At 40.7% G+C, this 21,516-nt stretch overlaps 1 protein-coding gene across 3 annotated transcripts in view; it reads right to left on the reverse strand.

The window, feature by feature from the left end:
- Positions 1–21,516, reverse strand: part of NLN (neurolysin) — a 105,689-nt gene that overhangs the window by 15,028 nt on the left and 69,145 nt on the right. For all 3 annotated transcript variants that reach the window (XM_035292275.3, XM_002744905.5, XM_035292274.3), the window contains 2 exons: positions 807–993; positions 370–498 (listed from right to left, as the gene is read on the reverse strand). In XM_035292275.3, coding sequence (XP_035148166.1) covers positions 370–498; positions 807–993 — 316 coding nt within the window. The remainder of the gene's footprint in view (positions 1–369; positions 499–806; positions 994–21,516) is intronic.

Raw genomic sequence — 21,516 nt, forward strand, 5'->3', positions numbered from 1 at the left:
TAAAAATAAAATAAATGATCCTTCTGCCAATATGTTACTGAAAATCATAGGGAAGTCATGGTGCATACAGGGAGGGAGGAGCTGAGAGTGTGCTGCCAACACAAACGTTTCTCCCAGCTCCGGGGTGGAGGCCAACTGCTCACACCTGATTACACTAAAATGCTGCAGATCTGGAGCCACCTTTCCTTCAAGCACATTTGAACAGGATAACTCATAAGGGCATAGTATGCTTATCTGAAAGTCATGGCCTGATTACAGAAATCAGAAACAATTAGGTAATCTGTCTGACAAACTCCATCTCCCCTGCAATGTTAGGAGAATGCCCTGTGCTTCACAGGGAAATGAACTCAACTCGTAGTAGTTACATACCTGGAGTAGCTACAACACCTAATATTTCTGAGCAGTATTTGGCATATTCACTTGCAGCATCCAGCGATGTGTTGGTATGAAGAGACTGATCAACTTTGCTCAAAACAATCTGGCGCAGGGTCAGAAGACCTAATAACATAAGAATGTTTGGGCATGTTTTGGAGAAGAGAGAACTGTGTGTTCTATTAATCACAAGATTGCAGATTCCAGTAGTACTCATCACAAAATGGGAGCAGGACATCTTATTCTACTTAAGATTTAAAAGGGATGTGTGTTTTTTTTTTTTTTTTTTGTCTTAGACAAAATCCCAGGGTTTCCTACTTCAGTATATTTAATATTCTTCACTCCTCATATTAGCACTGTTGGGGTATCATTTAAAGGGAAAATAAGTTCTGCAGAAGATGTCAGCAATTTTTTTCTAAAATTACAAGTCATACCTGTGTTGACTAGTCTAGAAGCCACAAGTTTTTCAAGCAGATCATCTGAAATAGGGCTTCCGTCTTTATAATGTTTTGACAATCTTCGGAGGGAATCAATGTCCCACACCCAGTTTTCAAGCATTTGCGATGGCACCTCTACAAAGTCAGTTTCCACATTTGTTCCGCTAAATCGTGCAAAATCAGTCTAGAAAGCAAACACAGAGATTTTTTTAAAGAACTGAATGAAAAGTACAGATGCAATTAATAATTATTAAGAATCACTGAAACTTAAGGCAGAATCAGACTCAACTGCCCCTTTGAAAATAAAACACAGCAGCTGAGCAGTGTGAAAAATAACCCCTAAATACTCTATATTGTGGTAATAATTTCATTCCTTTGGATTGTAAACAAGATTGGAACAATCATCAGGAAATCATAACTCAAAAATACAAACAGTCTAAGCTAAAAACAAGCCTTAAGTTTTGAAAGCAAAAATATTTTAAAATAATTTTCCAGTAAAAATGAAGAGACCCATTAAACAAGCAATTTCTCCCTGGCTCCTTCTCCCAATTGCTTGCTTCTGTTTACTCAATACATGCCTTTCTGTGGCACTCATCACTCTATTGCTTAACTACTTAGGTTTTAACCAAAATTAATTGAAGAGTTAAATGACAACACTATACAATTTGAGTGTGCGATGCTTTGTATTTTAAACTTTAAATAAGTGGTTCTAAGATCACTATGTTGTAGAAAGCCAGATTTCTACCTCTCAGATTGGGTAGACAATGTAACCTTAAAATAAGAAGCTGCTTCAGTAGGAGTTAGGTTTGTAAATTAATTAGCAAGTGAAGTGAGTTATATGCAATAGGAAAAGAGAAACAAGGGATGTATTCAAAAGTTAGAGCACTCCTGGTGCTCTAACTTCAGAATAAAGGACTTATTCTGAAGGCCTGAGCTGAGTTAAAAAAACAAAAGAGGTATCCGAGTCATGGTACCAGAATCAAAAAAAAAAAAAAAAAAAAGAGGTTTAAAAAGAGTTTAATGAAACCAAGTTTAGTAAATTCTTGAGTCAGACATCAGAAAAGCTCTCAAGCAGAAAAACAGAGATTCACTAAAACAGGCTAATGTTTTTAACCTTCACACAGTCCTTCAAACACTTGTAAAACTGCCATTGGCAGAGAAGACTTAGCATTTATCCTACTGGGCCATCTGCAGAATGGGGCTCCTCATTCTATTGTCTTTCCCTGAACCACTATCCTGTCTTTCTCTTCTGATGCATTACATTCCAACCTTCTCTCCCTGACTTCATCATCCCTGAGGCTCCAAAAGGAGGGGAAAGGGAAGAAGGACGTAACCACCAGAGAAGGCAGCAGATGGGGTGCCAAATCAGCAGCAAATACCCACTCTGCTTTTTGGCCCAGGGCAGAGACACAGATGTCAATGCCATCTCACATTCTGCCTTTCTCTCTTTATGCAAAAAAATGTTTTGCTTGACTTCTCATTAAAATTGTGCTGATTCTAGATATAAAGAGCTGCAAATATTAATGGGGCAAGGATAACTAAATTCACTGGGTTCTGGAATTAGGCCACCTCTATTGAGGACATCCCAATTAAAAAATTTTTGCAGGGAGGCCGGGTGCAGTGGCTCACACCTGTAATCCCAACACTTTGGGAGGCCGAGGTGGGTAGATCCCAGGGTCAGGAGTTCAAGACCAGCCTGGCCAAGATGGTGAAACCCCATCTCTACTAAAAATATTAAAAAAAAAAATTAGCTGGGCATAGTGGCAGGCACCTGTAATCCCAGCTATTGGGAGGCTGAGGCAGGAGAATTGCTTGAACCTAGGAGGCGGAGGTTGCAGTGAGCTGAGATCACGCCACTGCACTCCAGCCTGGCCAACAGAGTGAGACTTCATCTCAAAAAAAAAAAAAATTATTGCAGGGATAGAGGTAAGGGTCCCAGAAATGGAATATTTGTCTCATTATGGTATATGATGTTCTAAGATTACATCCTACATCATAGATAAAACAATCTTATACAGTTATTACAATAGTTAATATCTGTTGAGACCTTGCTATGTCAGGCATTATAGGCATACCTTAGAGATATTGCAGGTTTAGTTCCAGATCACTGCAATGAAGTGAATATCACAATAAAGTGAGCCACACATATTTTTTGGTTTTCCAGTGCAGATAAAGTCTATATGTTAACATTATACTGTAGTCTATTAACTGTTCAAAAAAATTGTCTAAAAAAACGATGTACATGGCTGGGCATGGTGGTTCATCCCAGCACTTTGGGAGGCCAAGGCAGGTGGATCACCTGAGGTCAGGAGTTCAGGCCAGCCTGATGGTGAAACCCTGTCTCTACTAAAAATACAAAAATTAGCCACATGTGGTGGCAGGTACCTATAATTCCAGCTACTCAGAAGGCTGAGGCAGGAGAATCACTTGAACCTGGGAGGTAGAAGTTGCAGTGAGCCAGGATGGCACCACTGTATTCCAGCCTGGGTGACAGAATGTGGCTCTGTCTCCAAAACACACACACACACACACACACACACACACACACACACACGCAAAAACAATGTACATACCTTGTATGTTAAAAAATACTAATGATCATCTGAGCCTTTAGCAAGTTGTAATCTTTTTGCTGATGGAGGCTCTTGCTTCCATCAATATTGATGGCTGCTGACTGATCAGGGTGGTACTTATGATCAGGGTGTGGACTGATCAGGGTGGTAGTTATAGAAGGTTGGCATGGCCATGGCCATGCCAAAAACTTTCCTTTTTTTGAGACAGGGTCTTACTCTGTTGCCCAGGCAGGAGTACAGTGGTATGATCTTGGCTCACTACAACCTCTGCCTCCCAGGTTCAAGCAATCCTCTCGCCTTGGCCTTCCTAGTATCTGGGACTCCAGGCAGGTGCCACCATGCCTGGCTAATTTTTGCATTTTTAGTAGAGATAGGGTTTCACCATGTTGACCAGGCTGGTCTCAAACCCCTGACCTCAGGTGATTCACCTGTCTCAGCCTCCCAAAGTGCTGGGATTACAGATGTGAGCCACCATGCCTGGCTGTAATTTCTTAAGACAAAGATGAAGTTTGCCACATCAGTGGACTCTTCCTTTCATGAAAGATTTCTTGGTAGCATGTGATACTGTGAGATAGCATTTCACCCACAATAGAATGTCTTTCAAAACTGGAGTCAATTATCTCAATACCTGCCACTGCTTTACCAACTAAGTTTATGTAATATTCTAAATCCTCTGTGGTCATTTCAATGATATTCACAGCATCTTCAGCAGGAGTAGACTGCAAATCAAGAAGTCACTTTTGTTGCTCATCTCTTTGAGTTTTATTTGAGATTGCAGCAATTCAGTCTCATCTTCAGGCTCCACTTCTAATTTTAGTTCTCCTGCTGTTTCTACAATATCTGCAGTTCCTTCCTCCTTCCAGGTCTTGAACTCCTTCCTGAAAGTCATCTATGAGGGTTGAAATAAATTTCTTCCAAATTTCTGTTAATGTTGACATTTGATCTCTTCCCATGAATCATGCATGTTCTTAAATGGCATTTGGAACGGTGAATCCTTTCCAAAAGGTTATCAATGTATTTTGGCCAGATCCATCAGAGAAATTACTATCTATGACAGCTATAGTCTTATGAAATGTATTTCTTGTATAATAAGACCTGAAAGTTGAAATTACTCTTGATCCATGGACAGCAGAATGGCTATTGTGTTTGCAGGCATGAAAACAACATAATTTACTTGAACATCTCCATCTGAGCTCTTGTGTGACCAGGTGCATTGTCAAGGAGCAGTAATACTTTGAAAGGAATCTATTTTTTTGAGCAGTAGATCTCAACAGTGGCTTAAAATAGTAAGCCATGCCGTAAACAGATGTACTGTCATCCAGGCTTTGCTGTTTCATTTATAGGGCACAGGCAGAGTAGATTCAGCATAATTCTTAAGGGCCCTAGAATTTTCAGAATGGTAAATAAGCAGTGGCTTCAACTTCAAGTCACCAGCTGCATTAGCCCTTAAGAGGAGAGTCAGCCTGAACTTTGAAGCTTTCATGACAGACATTGACATCTCCTCTCTAGCTCTCCAGAAAGTCCTAGATGGCATCTTCTTCCAACAGAAGGCTGTTTCATCTACATGGAAAATCTGTCATTTAGTGGAGGCACCTTCATCAATGATCTTAACTAGGTCTTCTGGACAACAGCCACAACTTCTACATCAGCAACTGCTGCTTCACCTCGTTCTATGTTAGAGACAGCTTTTTCTTTGAACCTCATGAACTAACGTCTGCTAGCTTCCAACTTTTCTTCTGTAGCTCTCACTTCTCTCAGCCTTCATAGAATGGGAGTTAGGCTCTTGCTCTGGATTAAGCTTTGGCGTAAGGGAATGTTGTGGCTGGTTTCCTCTTCTATCCAGACCACTCAAAGTTTCTTCAATCAGCAACAAGTCTATTTTGCTTTCTTATTATTTGTGTGTTTACTGGAGTAGCACTTTTAATAACTTTCAAGAAATTTTCCTTTGTTTCATAACTTTACTGACTGGCACAAGAGGCCTATCTCACCTTTTGACATGCCTCCCTCACGAAGCTTGATCATTTCTAGCTTTTGATTTAAAGCAAAAGACTTATGACTCTTCCTTTCACTTGAACACTTACAGGTCATTGTAGGGTTACTGACTGATCTAATTTCAACATTGTTGAGTCTCAGAGAATAGGAGGTCAAAGGAAGGGGTGAGAAAATGAGAAATGGCTCGGTGGAGCAGTCAGTACACATGTAACATTCATCAGTTAAATTCTCTGTCTTATAAGATCATGGTTTGTGGCACCTCAAAACAATTGCAATAGTAATATCAAAGATTGCTGGTCACAATAATAGATATAATAATAATGAAAAAGTCTGAAATACTGTGAGAATTACAAAAATGTGACACAGAGACACAAAGTGAGCACATTCTGTTGGAAAAATAGCACTGATAGATGTGCCTGGGCAACATGGTGAGACCCTGTCTCTATGTAATAAAAAAGGAAATCACTGATCACAGATCATCATAACAGATGTAATAACAATGAAAAAGTCATCCGGGTATGGTGGCTCACACCTGCAATCCTAGGACCTCCAAAGACCGTTGGGGGTGGATCATTTGCAGCCTGGAGTTCCAGATCAGCCTGGTCAACATGGTGAAACCCATGTCTACTAAATACACACAAAAAATTCGCTGGGTGTGGTGGCATTCACCTGTAATCCCAGCTACTGAGGAGGCTGAGACAGGAGAACTGCTTGAACCTGGGAGGCGGAGGTTGCTGAGCTGAGACTGCACCACTAGACCCCAACCTGGGCAACAGAGTGCGATTCCATCAGAGCGCAGCATCTTCTTCCAACAGAAGGATGTTTCATCTACTCATCATAAAAGAAAAGAAAAAAGAGGCTGGGCGCGGTGGCTCACACCTGTAATCCCAGCACTTTGGAAGGCCGAGGAGGGTGGATAACGAATGAGGTCAAGAGATCGAGACCATCCTGGTCAACATGGTGAAATCCCGTCTCTACTAAAAATACGAAATACACCAGCTGGGCATGGTGGCGCACGCCTGTAATCCCAGCTACTCAGGAGGCTGAGGCAGGAGAATTGCCTGAACCCAGGAGGCGGAGGTTGCAGTGAGCCGAGATCGCGCCATTGCACTCCAGCCTGGGTAACAAGAACGAAACTCCATCTCAAAAAAAAAAAAAAAAAGTAAAAAAGAAAATGATTGAAATATTGTGAGAATCCCAAAATGTGACACAGAGACATAGAGTAAGCATATGCTGTTGGAAAAACAGCGCTGAGACACTTGCTTAAAGCATGGTTGACATAAACCTTCAATTGGTAAAAAACATAGTATATGTGAAGTACAGAAAAGTGAAGGACAATAAAATGAGGTATACTTATATGACGGGCTCTTTACATGGATTATTTGATTTAAATACCAAAATAATTGTATGAAGTAACTATCTCCCTTTTTGAGATAAGGAAACTAAGGTATACAGAGATTAATGATGTGACTTCAATTTGAAAGCAGGCAGTCTGACTTCATAACCCACAATCTTAACCACAAATGCTACAGTGCTCTGTAAAATGAAAAAAAAAAAAGGTTAAATGATGATATTCCAAAATGACTAAATTCTCTTGGATGGGACCTAAAATACAAAAGTCTTATATCAAACCCTCCTTTAAGTGAAGAGTTAAAGTGAGTTTTCAGTGTGCTTCCTTAGAAATTTGACTTCTTCTTTATTCTGGAAGACTTTTCAAAGATCAAACATGAGGCTGAGGTCAAAGACCAGCCTTTGTAACCTGCTATCCTGAACTTGGGATTCTGCAATACTACTGATGACAGTGGTGGCCCATCCCGGCTACAGTGCGGGAAGCGTGGCTGGGGCTGTGCACTCCATGGAGCTGGCAGGAGCTAGGAACAGGCAGAAGTCCCACCCCCTTCTGAGTTGGCAGGGCAGGAGCCTCATCCTCCTGGGCATAACTGCAGCTGCCCAAGTTGTGGCTGATGGCCTGGGTATGCCTGTGCTCTTGGGGGCCAAAAGCAGATAGGAGCCCTGCCCTCCTGGGTAGAGCTGCAGCTGCCTAAGCCATGGATGCAGACCCAGGCATCCTTGTGCTCTTGGGGGCTGGGAGCAGGTAGGAGACCCGCCCTCCTGGGTGTAGCTGCAGCTGCCCAGCTATGGATATGAAACCAGGCATCTCTGCACTCTCAGGGGCCCAGGAAGCTCCTCCTACCTGCTAATGGCACTTGTCCTGATTTTGGAGCAATGTTGAGGCCAAGCCCAGGCACTATCACAACCTGGCCAAGTATGTATATGGTCAGGACAGCACTGACACGCCAGCCTCCTGCTGCCTCGACCCCCACTGGACTTTGGGCTCTAATGAGCATGGGAGGGAAGCTGAGCGGGGAGCCTAGGGCAGCTCAGGACTGGACTACTTGTCCTCCTCTGCATGAACAGACTGGGCACCACAAACAGTGGTAGCAGGTAGACAGGTCCTGGGCAGAAAGGGGTGAGTCTCTGGTGAAGCCCCACCTTCAAGCCAGGGAGGGCCTGAAGCCTGGGGGCCAGGCTGCCAGTCCTGTAGACCAGAGTGGGAACTTGTGATGCTTTTTCTGGAACCACCCATAGGCCAATCAGCCTCTACTTTCTCCTCTCTCAAGCCCATTAAAAACCCTGGACTCAGCCAGACTTGAGTAGATGTCAGGACAACCAGCTGCTGAGAGGAGCTACTCACTCCAGGGTCTCCTCTATGCTGGGAGCTGAGCAGATGTCAGGATGATCAGCCATGGAAAGGAGCTACCCATCCCAGTGTCTCCTCTCTGCTGAGAGCTGAAAAGACAATGGGACAACCAGCTATGGAAAGGAGTTACCTATCCCAGGGTCTCCTCTTTGCTGAGAGCTGAACCCTCTATGGGATTACCTGCCTGTGGAGAGGAGCTACCCAATCCAGGGTCTCCTCTCTCCTGACAGCTGAACACTCATTGGGACACCCTGGCTGCAGAGAGGAGCTACCCACTGTGTGTCTCCTCTGAGCTATTCTATTGCTCAATAAAACTCCTCTTTGCCTTGCTCACCCTCTACTTGTTTGTGTATGTCATTTTTCCTGGGCATGGGACAGGAACTTGGGACCCGTTGAATGGTGGGACCAAAAGAGCTGTAACACAAACAGGGCTGAAACATGCCCCTCGCCTGCCATGCTGTGAGTAACAAGAAGGAGAGAAGAGTTGTGGCCCTTCAGGGAACCCAGACCTAGGAGTTCCACAAGCCAGGGCTGTGATACCTTCTTTCGGGCTCTGTGGTTCCCAGTGTATCTAAGCTTCAGGGTACCACTGCATTCCCCTGCCAAGAAAGCTGCTTGTGGTACGCCTGATCCAGCTGCAGCCTTGCAAGGAGCCGGCACCTGGAGCTGCCTGCACCGCCATAGCCAGCACGCCTGTCTGTACGCAGTGGCTGGACTGCATGCTCACTCACCCCTCACCACTTCACTTGCTCTTGGCAGGCATGGGATCCAGGCTGGTAGTGTGAGCTGAGTGCAGCCTGCCAGGCTGAGTGGGCCTAGTGGGCCCAAGCAAAACTTGGGCAAAGGCACCACTGGCCACAGAGGTTTCTAGCTGGTGATGCGACACCCCAAGGATCCTGTGACACTACTGCACAATTTTCTCAAGGTAATGGTTTTTAAATAGGTACTAACAGCAAATAAAGGCCAAATCACACCATCAGTCACCACTATATGATACACTGACAAAAACATAGACTTTGTGTACCCTGCTTATATGAAGATTTTTCAGTCATTAGTTGCATATGAGGGAGGAAATCAACCCCAAATGACAATAAAAATGTGTGTGTGCGCGCGTGCACGCGCGTGTAAGGGAGGATTCAATATCCAGAAAAAACATAAACAAATGAATAATTCATAAGTTAGAGTGAAAATTGAATAAAATAAGAAACAGTTATGTCATGCAGAATAGAGAAGAGAGGGCTTATTCTATTCAAAAGCCATTTTGTAGGTGGGGGGAGAGCACAGCAAATGAATGAAAGATCAACAATGTCTTCTGAAGAACAAAAGGAAATGTTTGTAAGGAGAAAAAGCTAAAAATAACCCTACCGCTTACTAATTTCCCGAAAGTTGGTCATGCTGTTTCGCTGTGAGTCGTTGGGCAACATCATTTAAATATTTTTCAAATGAAAAGGACAAAGAACCTACAAAATTTCAAAAGCTCAATTTCCAGCAATCAACTGAATTCTCAAGAGAAAAGACTCTACGGTCAGCCACTGTGTAAATCCACACAGAAACCATGAGTAAGACTTACAATCTAGCAGCCGGATGGGTCTTATACAAAACAGCATGGCTGCTGAACCTTTACTCACTGTTGGCCAGCCAACAAATACCATTCCCCAGTTTTTAAACTATAATCCAAAGAACCCTAAAAAAGTACTTTGTATAGTTATCAATACAAACAATTTGAAGATGTTGATAATAGTTGCCTATGGGCCATGATAATTATTAATGCTAATGTATTTCCCAGATAAAGCAGAACACCGTAAAAAACACACAAAATAATCCAATTAACAATATTTTTCATAGCCGACACTTCAATGAGTTTTAGGGCATTTTTGCTGCAGGAAATATTTAGATAATGAAAGCCTAGAAAACAATGTAAACTTAGATTCCTGTTTGGTAAGAAGTTCTTGAGAGGAAGACAGTTGTCTAAATATGTGATTTTGGCCAGGCACAGTGGCTCATGCCTGTAATTCCAGCAATTTCAGAGGCTGAGGCAGGAGAATCGCTTGAGCTCAGGAGTTCAACATCAGCCTGGGCAACATGGTGAAACCCTGTCTCTACAAAAAATACAAAAAAATTAGCTGGACATGGTGGCACATTCCTATAGTCCCATCTATTCAGGAGTCCGAGATGGGAGGATAGCTTGAGGCTGGGAGGCTGAGGTTGCAGTGAGCCATGATCACACCACTGCACTCCAGTCTGGGCGACAGAGTGAGACTCTGCCTCAAAATAAATAAATAAATAAAAATAAAAATAAATAATTAGAGTGTTTACTATCTTTTAAACAAACAATAGAATGTATAAAATGTACTCTGTTTCAGATTTTTACAACAGATGACTTGATGCTATAGAGATTAACTGCAATTCTTAAAGTGCAGTAAGAGCAGGAGCAGAATCATGTAAATTGAAGCTTAGGAAGTCCTGTGAACTTTTGCTGTATTTAAAGGCCAAAGTCTTACATGTCATTGTTTTAATTAAGAGACCGGTTGCTTTTAATGGCTATAGCTAAGTGTTATTTTCATGATAGCAAATCCCAAGTCAAAGAAAAGGCAGTTGCTGAAATCAATAAGTGTACTGTGCTCAAGAAAAAGGACAGGCCTCAGGAGATCTGACAGTGGCTGTCTGAGGTGATCCAGTATTGATTTCTTAGCAGTCATTCCATATCCTGGCCTGTCCAATCTATCCCTAAATCCAGGGATGATGGAGAAGTTTATATAACAAGGTAAGGCATTTTTTTTTTTAAAGTGACCACTATCTAGTAGACTTTGCCATAAACAGGTAATTAAAAAGCCATAGTTTTAACTTCACAACATACTGAGTGATCACTGGAAACAGTAGAAATAAAGAGAATGTGTTGACTTCCTCCTTTATCTTCACAACTGCCCTATAGAACTATATAGTTCAGTAACACCATCATCCTTTAATGGACCCAGGTAATAACATAATTTAGAGAAATTTTGAATATTGCATATTAAGTTCACAGGCTTGCTCCCAAACTAGCTATACCTAACTGATCAGGTACATCTTATTTAAACTGCTTCTTTTTAAGATGAAAACAAATAAAGGTACTATTCAAACTCAAATGCTAAGGTTAGATAGAGAGTATGCTTTATTCACCATTGTATTTCCAAAATCCAGAAATTAAAGGATGTAAAGAATGTAACAGAAAGTAAAGGATGCCCAATAAATACTTGTGAAATGGGTGAAGCTCTGGGGAGAATGTTTTTATATGAAGATTCAAACTTAAACAACTCAAAGATATTTTCTCTTGTTACCATTGTTGACTTGACCTCAGCTTCTCACTTCTCTACTTTTTTTCAATACTTAAAATTCCACTTTTATCATTTTATTTTCCTCAACCTAAATTCCAAACATTCAAGATACTATAACTTTTCTTTCTTTTGAACTCCATCCTACCATATGTAGTATGACATGTCAGACACAATAGATAATCAATAATTCTGTTTCTTAAAATAAATATATATAGGCCAGGCATGATGGCTTACGCCTGTAATCCCAGCACGTTGGGAGTCTGACATGGGCAGATTGCTTGAGCCCAGGAATTCAAGACCAGCCTGGGCAACATGATGAAACCCTATCTCTACAAAAAATACAAAAATTACCAGGGGTAGTGGTACATGCCTGTGGTCCCAGCTACTTAGGAAACTGAGGTGTGAGGATCAACTGAGCCTAGAGAGGTAGATGCTACAGTGAGCCATGATTATGCCACTACACTCCAGCCTGAGTGACCAGAGTGAGACCCTGTCTCCAAAAACAAACAAAAAAACTAAACATCTCTCTCTTAAAATAATACATGTAGAAAATGCACTCAGCAATTTAAAGAAATAAGCACATTCCCAAATAAACATTATATATTAATATATTCATATTTTCATTTATGACTTCATTTATTTACACATGTAAGTATTTTTTGTATATGTATAAGCAAACAAAACAACAAAAAGATTCTGAAATAAATTACATCTGAAGTTAAAGTCACAAACTAACAGTGTGTAGGAGTTGGGGCTAGGGAGACACGGTAACAGTTAGCAGAGGCCACAAGGTTGCTGATAGGGGTTCACTGCATTTTAGGACTGAAACTTCAACGGTCAACTAACAGAGAGAGAAACATAGAACTAGACAAATGCATGCATTCCACATTTGCATTCATTCCACCTTAATAAATAGAGTGTCATTTAACAAACTTAAGAGAAGAAAGTCCATCCAACAGGAACACACATTTGGAAGACCAAATTCAGAACATGAAATAGTGCTGTCTCCAGTGCACAGAATGGGAGCGCAGAGGCAATAAAGTAGAGCAGTTAGGTCATGACTATCATATCCTGGGCAGGTCCTTCTAAGTCTCAGATTTTTCACTTGGAAAATGGGGACACTAACAGTACCCATCTACTTCAGAGTGTTCTGTGAAAATAAAATGAATGGTAACTCCCCAGGACATAGCACCTGGGGGGAAAAAAAAGCGTGGGGGTTATGAGTTCTGCTGCAGCAGACTTAAACGTACCTGCCCAGCAGCTCTGAATGAACAATGGAGCTCACAGCTCAGCACTTGAGCTCCTATAAAGGACACACTGTCTCCTCCAGCAGCTCCTGACCCCCCGTATTTCCAAAGAGTCACCTCATAAAGGAGAGCTCAGACTGACATCTGACGGGTATTCTTCTGGGACAAAGATAGCAGAAGAAGAAACTGGCAGCAACCCTTACTGTTCTGCAGCCACTGCAGGTGATCCCTAGGCAAGCAGGGCCTGAAGTGGACCTCAGCAGTCCTATAGCAGAGGGGCCAGACTGTTAGGAGTAAAACTAAGAAACAGAAAGAAATAACTTCATTATCAACAAACTGGATGTCCACTCAGAGACCCAATCTGAAAGTCAACAACTATAAAGATGATAGATGGATAAATCCACAAAGATGGGAAGAAACCAGCGCAAAAAGGATGAAAACACCCGAAACCAGAATGCCTCTCCTCCTACAAGGGATCACAACTCTTCACCAGCAAGGGAACAAGGCTGAATGGAGAATGAGTGTGATGAATTGACAGAATCAGGCTTCAGAAAGTGGGTAATAAGAAATTTCTGTGAGCTAAAAGAACATGTTCTAACCCAATGCAAAGAAACTAAGAAGCTTGAAAAAAGATTTGACAAAATGCTAATGAGAATAGACAACTTAGAGAGGAATAAGTGAATTGATGGAGCTGAAAAACACAACACGAGAACTTCACGAAGCATACACAGGTTTCAACAGCCAAATTGACCAAGTAGAAGAAAGGACATCAGAGGTTGAAGATCAACTCAATGAAATAAAACGAGAAGGCAAGATTAGAGAAAAAAAGGGTAAAAAGGAATGAACAAAGTCTCCAAGAAATATGGGACTATGTGAAAAGACCTAATCTATGTTTGATAGGTGTAACTGAATATAATGGAGAGAATGAATCCAAGCTGGAAAATACTCTTCAGGATATTATCCAGGAAAACTTCCCCAACATAGCAAGGCAGGCCAATATTCAATTCCAGGAAATACAGAGAACATCACAAAGATATTCCTCAAGAAGAGCAACCCCAAGGCAAATAATTGTCAGATTGACCAGGGTTGCAATGAAGGAGAAAACACTAAAGGCAGCCAGAGAGAAAGGTCGGGTTAACACAAAGGGAAGACCATCAGAGTCACAGCAGATCTCTCAGCAGAAACCCTACAAGCCAGAAGAGACTGGGGGCCAATATTGAACATCCTTAAAGAAAAGGACTTTCAACCCAGAATTTCATATCCAGCCAAACTAAGCTTATAAGTGAGGGAAAAATAAAATCCTTTGTGAACAAGCAAGTACTGAGAGATTTCATCACCACCAGGACTGCTTTACAAGAGCTCCTGAAAGAGGTACTAAACAGAAAGGAACAACCAGTACCAACCACTCCAAAAGCATACCAAATGGTAAACAGCATCAACACAATGAAGAAGCTGCATTAACTAATGGGCAAAACAGCCAGCTAGAATCAAAATGGCAGGATTAAATTCACATATAACAATATTAACCCTAAATGTAAATGGGCTAAATGCCCCAATCAAAAGACACAGACTGGAAAACTGGAAAAAAAGCCAAAACCCATCAGTGTGCTGTATCCAGGAAATCCATCTCATGTGCAAGGATACACAAAGCCTCAAAATGAAGGGACGGAGGAAGATTTACCAAGCAAATAGAGAGAGAAAAAAAAAACCAGGAGTTGCAGTTCTCATCTCTGATAAAATAGACTTTAAACCAACAAACATCAAAAGAGACAAAGAAGGATATTACATAATGGTAAATGATCAATGCAACAATAAGAGCTAATGATCCTAAATATATATGCACCCAATACAGGAGCACCCAGATACATAAGGAAAGTTCTTAATGACTTACAAAGAGACTTAGACTCCCAAACAATAATAGTGGGATACTTTAACACCCCATTGTCAATATTAGACAGATCAACAAGACAGAAAATTAACAAGGATATCCAGGACTTGAACTCAGACCTGGAACAAGCAAACCTAATAAACATTTACAGAACTCTCCACCCCAAATCCACAGAATATACATTGTTCTCAGCACCACATCTCACCTACTCTAAAACTGACTACATAATTGGAAGTAAATCACTCCTCAGCAAATGCAAAAGAATGGAAATCATAGCAAACAGTCTCTCAGACCACAGTGCAATCAAGTTAGAACTCAGAATTCAGAAACTAACTCAGAACTGCACAGCTTCATGGACACTGAACAACTGCCTCTTGAATGTTGACTGGATAAACAATGAAATGAAGGCAGAAATAAAGATGTTCTTCGAAACCAATGAGAATGAAGACACAACATACCAGAATCTCTGGGACACATTTAAAGAGGGTCTAGAGGAAAATATATAGCAATAAATGCCCACATGAGAAGCAAGGAGAGATCTAAAATCGACATCCTATCGTGAAAATTGAAAGAGCTAGAAGAGCAAGATCAAAAAAACTCAAAACCCAGCAGAAGACAAGAAATAACTAAGATCAGAGCAGAACTGAAGGAGATAGACACACAAAAATCCCTTCAAAAAAAAAATCAATAAATCCAGGAGCTGGGTTTTTTTAAAAGATCAACAAAGTAGACAGACCACTAGCCAGATTAATAAAAAAGAAAAGAGAGGGCCGGGTGCGGTGGCTCAAGCCTGTAATCCCAGCACTTTGGGAGGCCGAGGCGGGTGGATCACGAGGTCAACAGATCGAGACCATCCTGGTCAACATGGTGAAACCCCGTCTCTACTAAAGATACAAAAAATTAGCTGGGCATGGTGGCGCGTGCCTGTAGTCCCAGCTACTCGGGAGGCTGAGGCAGGAGAATTGCCTGAACCCAGGAGGCGGAGATTGCGGTGAGCCGAGATCGCGCCATTGCACTCCAGCCTGGGTAACAGGAGTGAAACTCCGTCTCAAAAAAAAAAAAAAAAAAAGAAAAGAGAGAAGAATCAAATAGATGCAATAAAAAATGATAAAGGGGATATCACCACAGATTCCACAGATATATAAACCATCATCAGAGATTACTACAAACAACTCTATGCACATAAACTAGTAAACCTGGAAGAAATGGATAAATTCCTGGACACTTGCATCCTCCCAAGCCTAAACAAGGAAGAAGTCGAAACCCTGAATTGACCAATAAGAAGGTCTGGACTTGAGGCAGCAATTAAGAGCCAACCAACCAAAAAAAGCCAAGGTCCAGATGGGTTCACAGACCAATTCTACTAGACATACAAAGAGGAGCTGGTACCATTCCTTCTGAAACTATTCCAAACAATCCAAAAAGAGGGAATCCTTCCCAAATCATTTTATGAGACCAACATCATCCTGAAACCAAAACCCAGCAGAGACTCAGCAAGAAAAGAAAACTTCAGGCCAATATCCATGCTGAACATAGATGCAAAAATCTTCAATAAAATACTGGCAAACTGACTGCAACAGCACATCAAAAATCTTATCCACCACGATCAAGTAGGATTCATCCCGGGGATGCAAGGATGGTTCAACAAATGCAAGTCTATAAACATAATTCACCATATAAACAGAACCAAAAACAAAAACCACATGATTATCTCAATTGACGCAGAGAAGGCATTTGACAAAATTCAACAGCCCTTTATGCTAAAAACCCTCAATAAACTCGGTATCGATGGAACATATCTCAAAGTAATAAAAGCTATTTATGACAAACCAACAGCCAATATCATACTGAATGGGCAAAAACTGGAAGCATTCCCTTTAAAATCTGGCACTAGACAAGGATGCCCTCTCTCACCACTCCTATTCAATATAGTACTGGAAGTTCTAGCCAGAGCAATCAGGCAAGAAAAAGAAAGAAAGGGTATTCAAATAGGAAAGGTGGAAGCCAAATTGTCTCTATTTGCAGACGACATGATAGTATACCTAGAAGACCCCATCGCCTCAGCCCAAAAACTCCTGAAACTGATAAGCAACTTCAGCAAAGTCTCAGGATATAAAATCAATGTGAAAAAATCACAAGCATTCGTCTACACCAATAACAGACTTAAAGAAAGCCAAATCAAGAGTGAACTGCCATTCACAATTGCTACAAAAAAAATAAAATACCTTGGAATACAACTCACAAGGAACGTAAGAGACCTCTTCAAGGAGAACTACAAACCACTGCTCAACGAAATCAGAGAGGACACAAACAGATGGAGAAACATTTCATGTTCATGGTTAGGAAGAATTAATATCGTGAAAATGGCTATACTGCCCAAAGTAATTTACAGAATCAACGCTATCCCCATCAAGCTACCATTGACTTTCTTCACAGAACTGGAAAAACCCACCATGAACTTCATATGGAACCAAAAGAGAGCCCGCATAGCCAAGTCAATTCTAAGCAAAAAGAACACAGCGGGGGGCATCACACTACTGGATTTCAAACTATACTACAAGGCTACAGTAATCAAAACAGCATGGTACTGGTACCAAAACAGAGATATAGACCAATGGAACAAAACAGAGGCACCAGAGGCAACACAACATACATACAACTATACAATCTTTGATAAACCTGACAAAAACAAGCAATGGGGAAAGGATTCCCTGTTTAATAAATGGTGTTGGGAAAACTGGCTAGCCATGTGCAGAAAGCAGAAACTGGATTCCTTCCTGACACCTTATACAAAAATTAACTCCAGATGGATTAAAGACTTAAACATAAGACCGAACACCATAAAAACCTTAGAAGAAAATCTAGGCAAAACCATTCAGGGCATAGGAGTAGGCAAGGACTTCATGACCAAAACACCAAAAGCATTGGCAACAAAAGCCAAAATAGACAAATGGGACCTAATCAAACTCCACAGCTTCTGCAGAGCAAAAGAAACAGTCACTAGAGTGAATTGGCAACCAACAGAATGGGAAAAAATTTTTGCAATCTACCCATCTGACAAAGGGCTGATACCCAGAATTTACAAAGAACTAAAACAGATTTACAAGAAAAAAACAAACAACCTCATTCAAAAGTGGGCAAAGGATATGAACAGAAACTTTACAAAAGAAGACATACATGAGGCCAATAAACATATGAAAAAATGTTCATCATCACTGCTCATTAGAGAAATGCACACAAAATTACATTGAGATACCACCTCACACCAGTTAGAATGGCGATCATTAAAAAATCTGTAGACAACAGATGCTGGAGAGGATGTGGAGAAATAGGAACACTTTTACACTGTTGGTGGGAGTGTAAATTAGTTCAACCATTGTGGAAGACAGTGTGGCGATTCCTCAAGGACCTAGACATAGAAATTCCATTTGACCCAGCAATCCCATTACTGGGTATATATCCAAAGGACTATAAATAGTTCTACTATAAGGACACATGCACACAAATGTTCATTGCAGCACAGTTTACAATAGCAAAGACCTGGAACCAACCCAAATGCCCATCGATGATAGGCTGGACAGGGAAAATGTGGCACATATACACCATGGAATATTATGCAGCCATCAAAAACAATGAATTCGTGTCCTTTGTAGGGACATGGATGAACCTGGAAACCATCATTCTCAGCAAACTGACAGAAGAACAGAAAATCAAACACCACATGTTCTCACTCATAGGCGGGTGTTGAACAATGAGAATACATGGACACAGGAGGGAAGCATCACACACTCGGGTCTGTAGGGGGGAAATAGGGGAGGGACAGTGAGGGGTGCGGAGTTGGGGAGAGATAGCATGGGGAGAAATGCCAGATATAGGTGATGGGGAGGAAGGCAGCAAATCACACTGCCATGTGTGTACCTATGCAACAATCTTGCATGTTCTTCACATGTACCCCAAAACCTAAAATGCAGTAAAAAAAAAAAAAATTAAAATTAAAAAAAATAAGAATAAAATGAATGAATGAATGAATGTAAAGCATTGTGTATATTTCCTGGCACCTGGTATGTGTTCACCAACTCTCAGCTGCCTGTCTTCTTCTGAGCCTGCATATTCTGCTTGACCAGGTCTGGTCTCAAGTGATTTAACATGGCTTGTGCTTTGCTTACTGGTAGTTAATACTGAAGATCAATATACCCACATTGCTCTTCAGCTAATCCTCCACCACTCCCAATACTCCAAGCTGCTTATTCTGTTATTGTTTCAGGAATCAAACTTCTAAGTAGGCAGCAATCATCAAAACCAAACCAAACCAAATACAAATGTGATATTTTCCAATCACCTTTCACAGATCTTCACTCAAAAGCCATTGAAGGGAAGCATTTCTGAATTCTCTTGAACCTTAAGTGGCAGTAAATTGCCTCATGGCAAATGGTCTTTTTTCTCCCCTTTCTAGTTTCGAGTTGTATACCACTTACTGATCTCAAAAGCATTGATTTATAGTTAAGCATAATTTTAAGAATACTTCATGTACGTATGGGACCTTATGATTTTCCAAGTGCCTTTTCACATACTGCTTGGTTTAATTCTCCCAACCATCCAGGGAAGTACATAGAACTGCTGTTGTCCTCATTTTCTGAATAAGTAAAATGAGATGGTTCAAAGAGTTTAAATAACTTTCCCTAAGTCACACAGCCAGGCCCACAGATACACAGATGATGTTTGATCCAGTGTTCCTGTCGTAACACCAGGGTGCCTTCCTGACTAATACAGGGTAGATTTATCTACAGCGGTATCCAATCCAAATATTTACAGCAGACAAGCTGTAAATAGTTTTATTAGTTTTCAACCAAATTAATGACATCAAGTCACATAATTTGAAGTTCTTCTGCCCATCCCTTTCATGTTTAATTAAGAAGGCTTTAGTGTGATTCTGATGTGTTTCCTTAGAATAATGACATCTTTGCAGTTCGAAATTCACCACTACTGTTAATGTACAACACAACACAGACATCACAATGAAGGCTAAAAGGTATTACTATTCTGCAGAAGTTCAAAAGCCAGTGGTTACTGAGAGCCCAAACCACAATAAAGCCATGTAACAGGAACAAATACTAGAGATATCACCTCTTGATTGCTATCTTCAAAATTACCTACCTACCCTGTAGTGAAACTCATGTCCTGAATGATGAGACAGTAGACATATTGAACTAGTGCATCCACATGTTTGAAAACTGGAAGTTCTTGCCAACGTGTTTAAATATTATGATGACAAGCTCAAATGAGCTCTTCTAGTCATGAAACCTGCAAACGGCCACACTGGAGAGCTCAAACACTAAGCTACCATTTCTTAAAACCAATCTACTGAATATATATGGCAAATTTTTAATTCACTATATATTTCTTAGAGAAGCTAGAAGTATTACTGAACATGTAAGTTATGAATCTCCATTATTGTCCATTTTAGGTCAGTACAAAAGGCTTTGAGATTATAAATTTGTAAATATAGGATTGGTGCTTATGAAAAACAAAAGTGGTGATCACTGGTGATGACCTTAACAGTTCTTAAAATATTACAGGATATCTGAAAGAATTAATAGACAAGAAGAGATTTTTCAAAGATAATCTCATGAGGATATGACCAAGCAAAGAATTGTACCAACACACTATTCATCAGTATGACACATTTTGTGCTCATGAATGGGGTTAGGCAAAACTTGAAGAACTGAATATGTCTTCTGTTTCAAGAGAGATACGCTAAGCTGGTGAATGCAATATACATATTAATAGTTCAGTTATGAGTTGGACAGCTCTAAAATGTCATAGTACCAAGAAAAGATTTTCCAATACTAAAGTGACTATCTCAAAGGATCACAATTAATATAAGAAATAATGGGAACAGGCCAGGCATGGTGGCTCACGGCTGTAATCCCAGCACTTTGGGAGGCCAAGGCAGGTAGGATCACGAGGTCGGGAGTTCGAAACCAGCCTGACATGGTGAAACCCCATCTCTACTAAAAATACAAAAATTAGCCAGGCGTGGTGGTACGTGCCTGTAATCCTAGCTACTCAGGAGGCTGAGGCAGGAGAATCACTTGAACCCAGAAGGCGGAGGTTGCGGTGAGCTGAGATCGCACCACTGCAGTCCAGCCTGCCTGACAGAGCAAGACTCCATCTCAAAAAATAAAAGAAGAAAAAGAAAAAGAAACAATGGGAACAAAAGAATATAGAATGAGTTGTGGAGAACTGACCCAATACGTGATAAGTATATGATAATAAGTTTATATGAAGACTGTGCCTGAAAAAGAATAACCATCAAGAGCACTGAAAACTCTATCTGAAGATCACTACTGTTATCTTAATAAATGTGATTAAAAGACCAAAATGCTTCCCTGTGAAACCACCAGCAGATAGTCAATAAGAAGGAAACTGCTCTAACTCAGGAGTTAGATCCAAATAAGAAGGAAACTGCTCTAACTCAGGAGTTCTTAACTTAGGATTCATTACGGTCAGGGCTTCAAGGAGTCTGCAGCCTTTGGAATTTCACCCATATTTGTAGGTGAATTTTTCTACAAGAGTTATCCACAGCATAAATCAGATTTTCATAGGGTCCTCAGATCCAAAAATGTGAGCATCCACTATTTTAAAAGTGGTCATTATTAATCTATGTACAAATATATAACTGGATTTTAGATAATCTAAGTAATATATCAAAAGTCTAAAATTAAGAAAAATATTTTTGACTTTTCTAAGTTATTCACAAAAATGTTTTTTTAAATGTAAACTGGAGTTATCCTAATTAAAGGAAATGTCAACCACAGAGTGGACACTGATTGGAGGTTCACATAATAAATATTTTAGGGATCCTAGTGCTATGATAATATATTTTATTTTTTATTTTTATTATTTGTTTTGAGATGGAGTCTTACTCTGTTGCCCTGGCTGGAGTGCAGTGGTGTGATCTTGGCTCATGGGAGTGTCCACCTCTTTGGTTC

The sequence above is a fragment of the Callithrix jacchus genome, chromosome 2 (assembly GCF_049354715.1).
Source record: "Callithrix jacchus isolate 240 chromosome 2, calJac240_pri, whole genome shotgun sequence".
Lineage (NCBI taxonomy): Eukaryota > Metazoa > Chordata > Mammalia > Primates > Cebidae > Callithrix > Callithrix jacchus.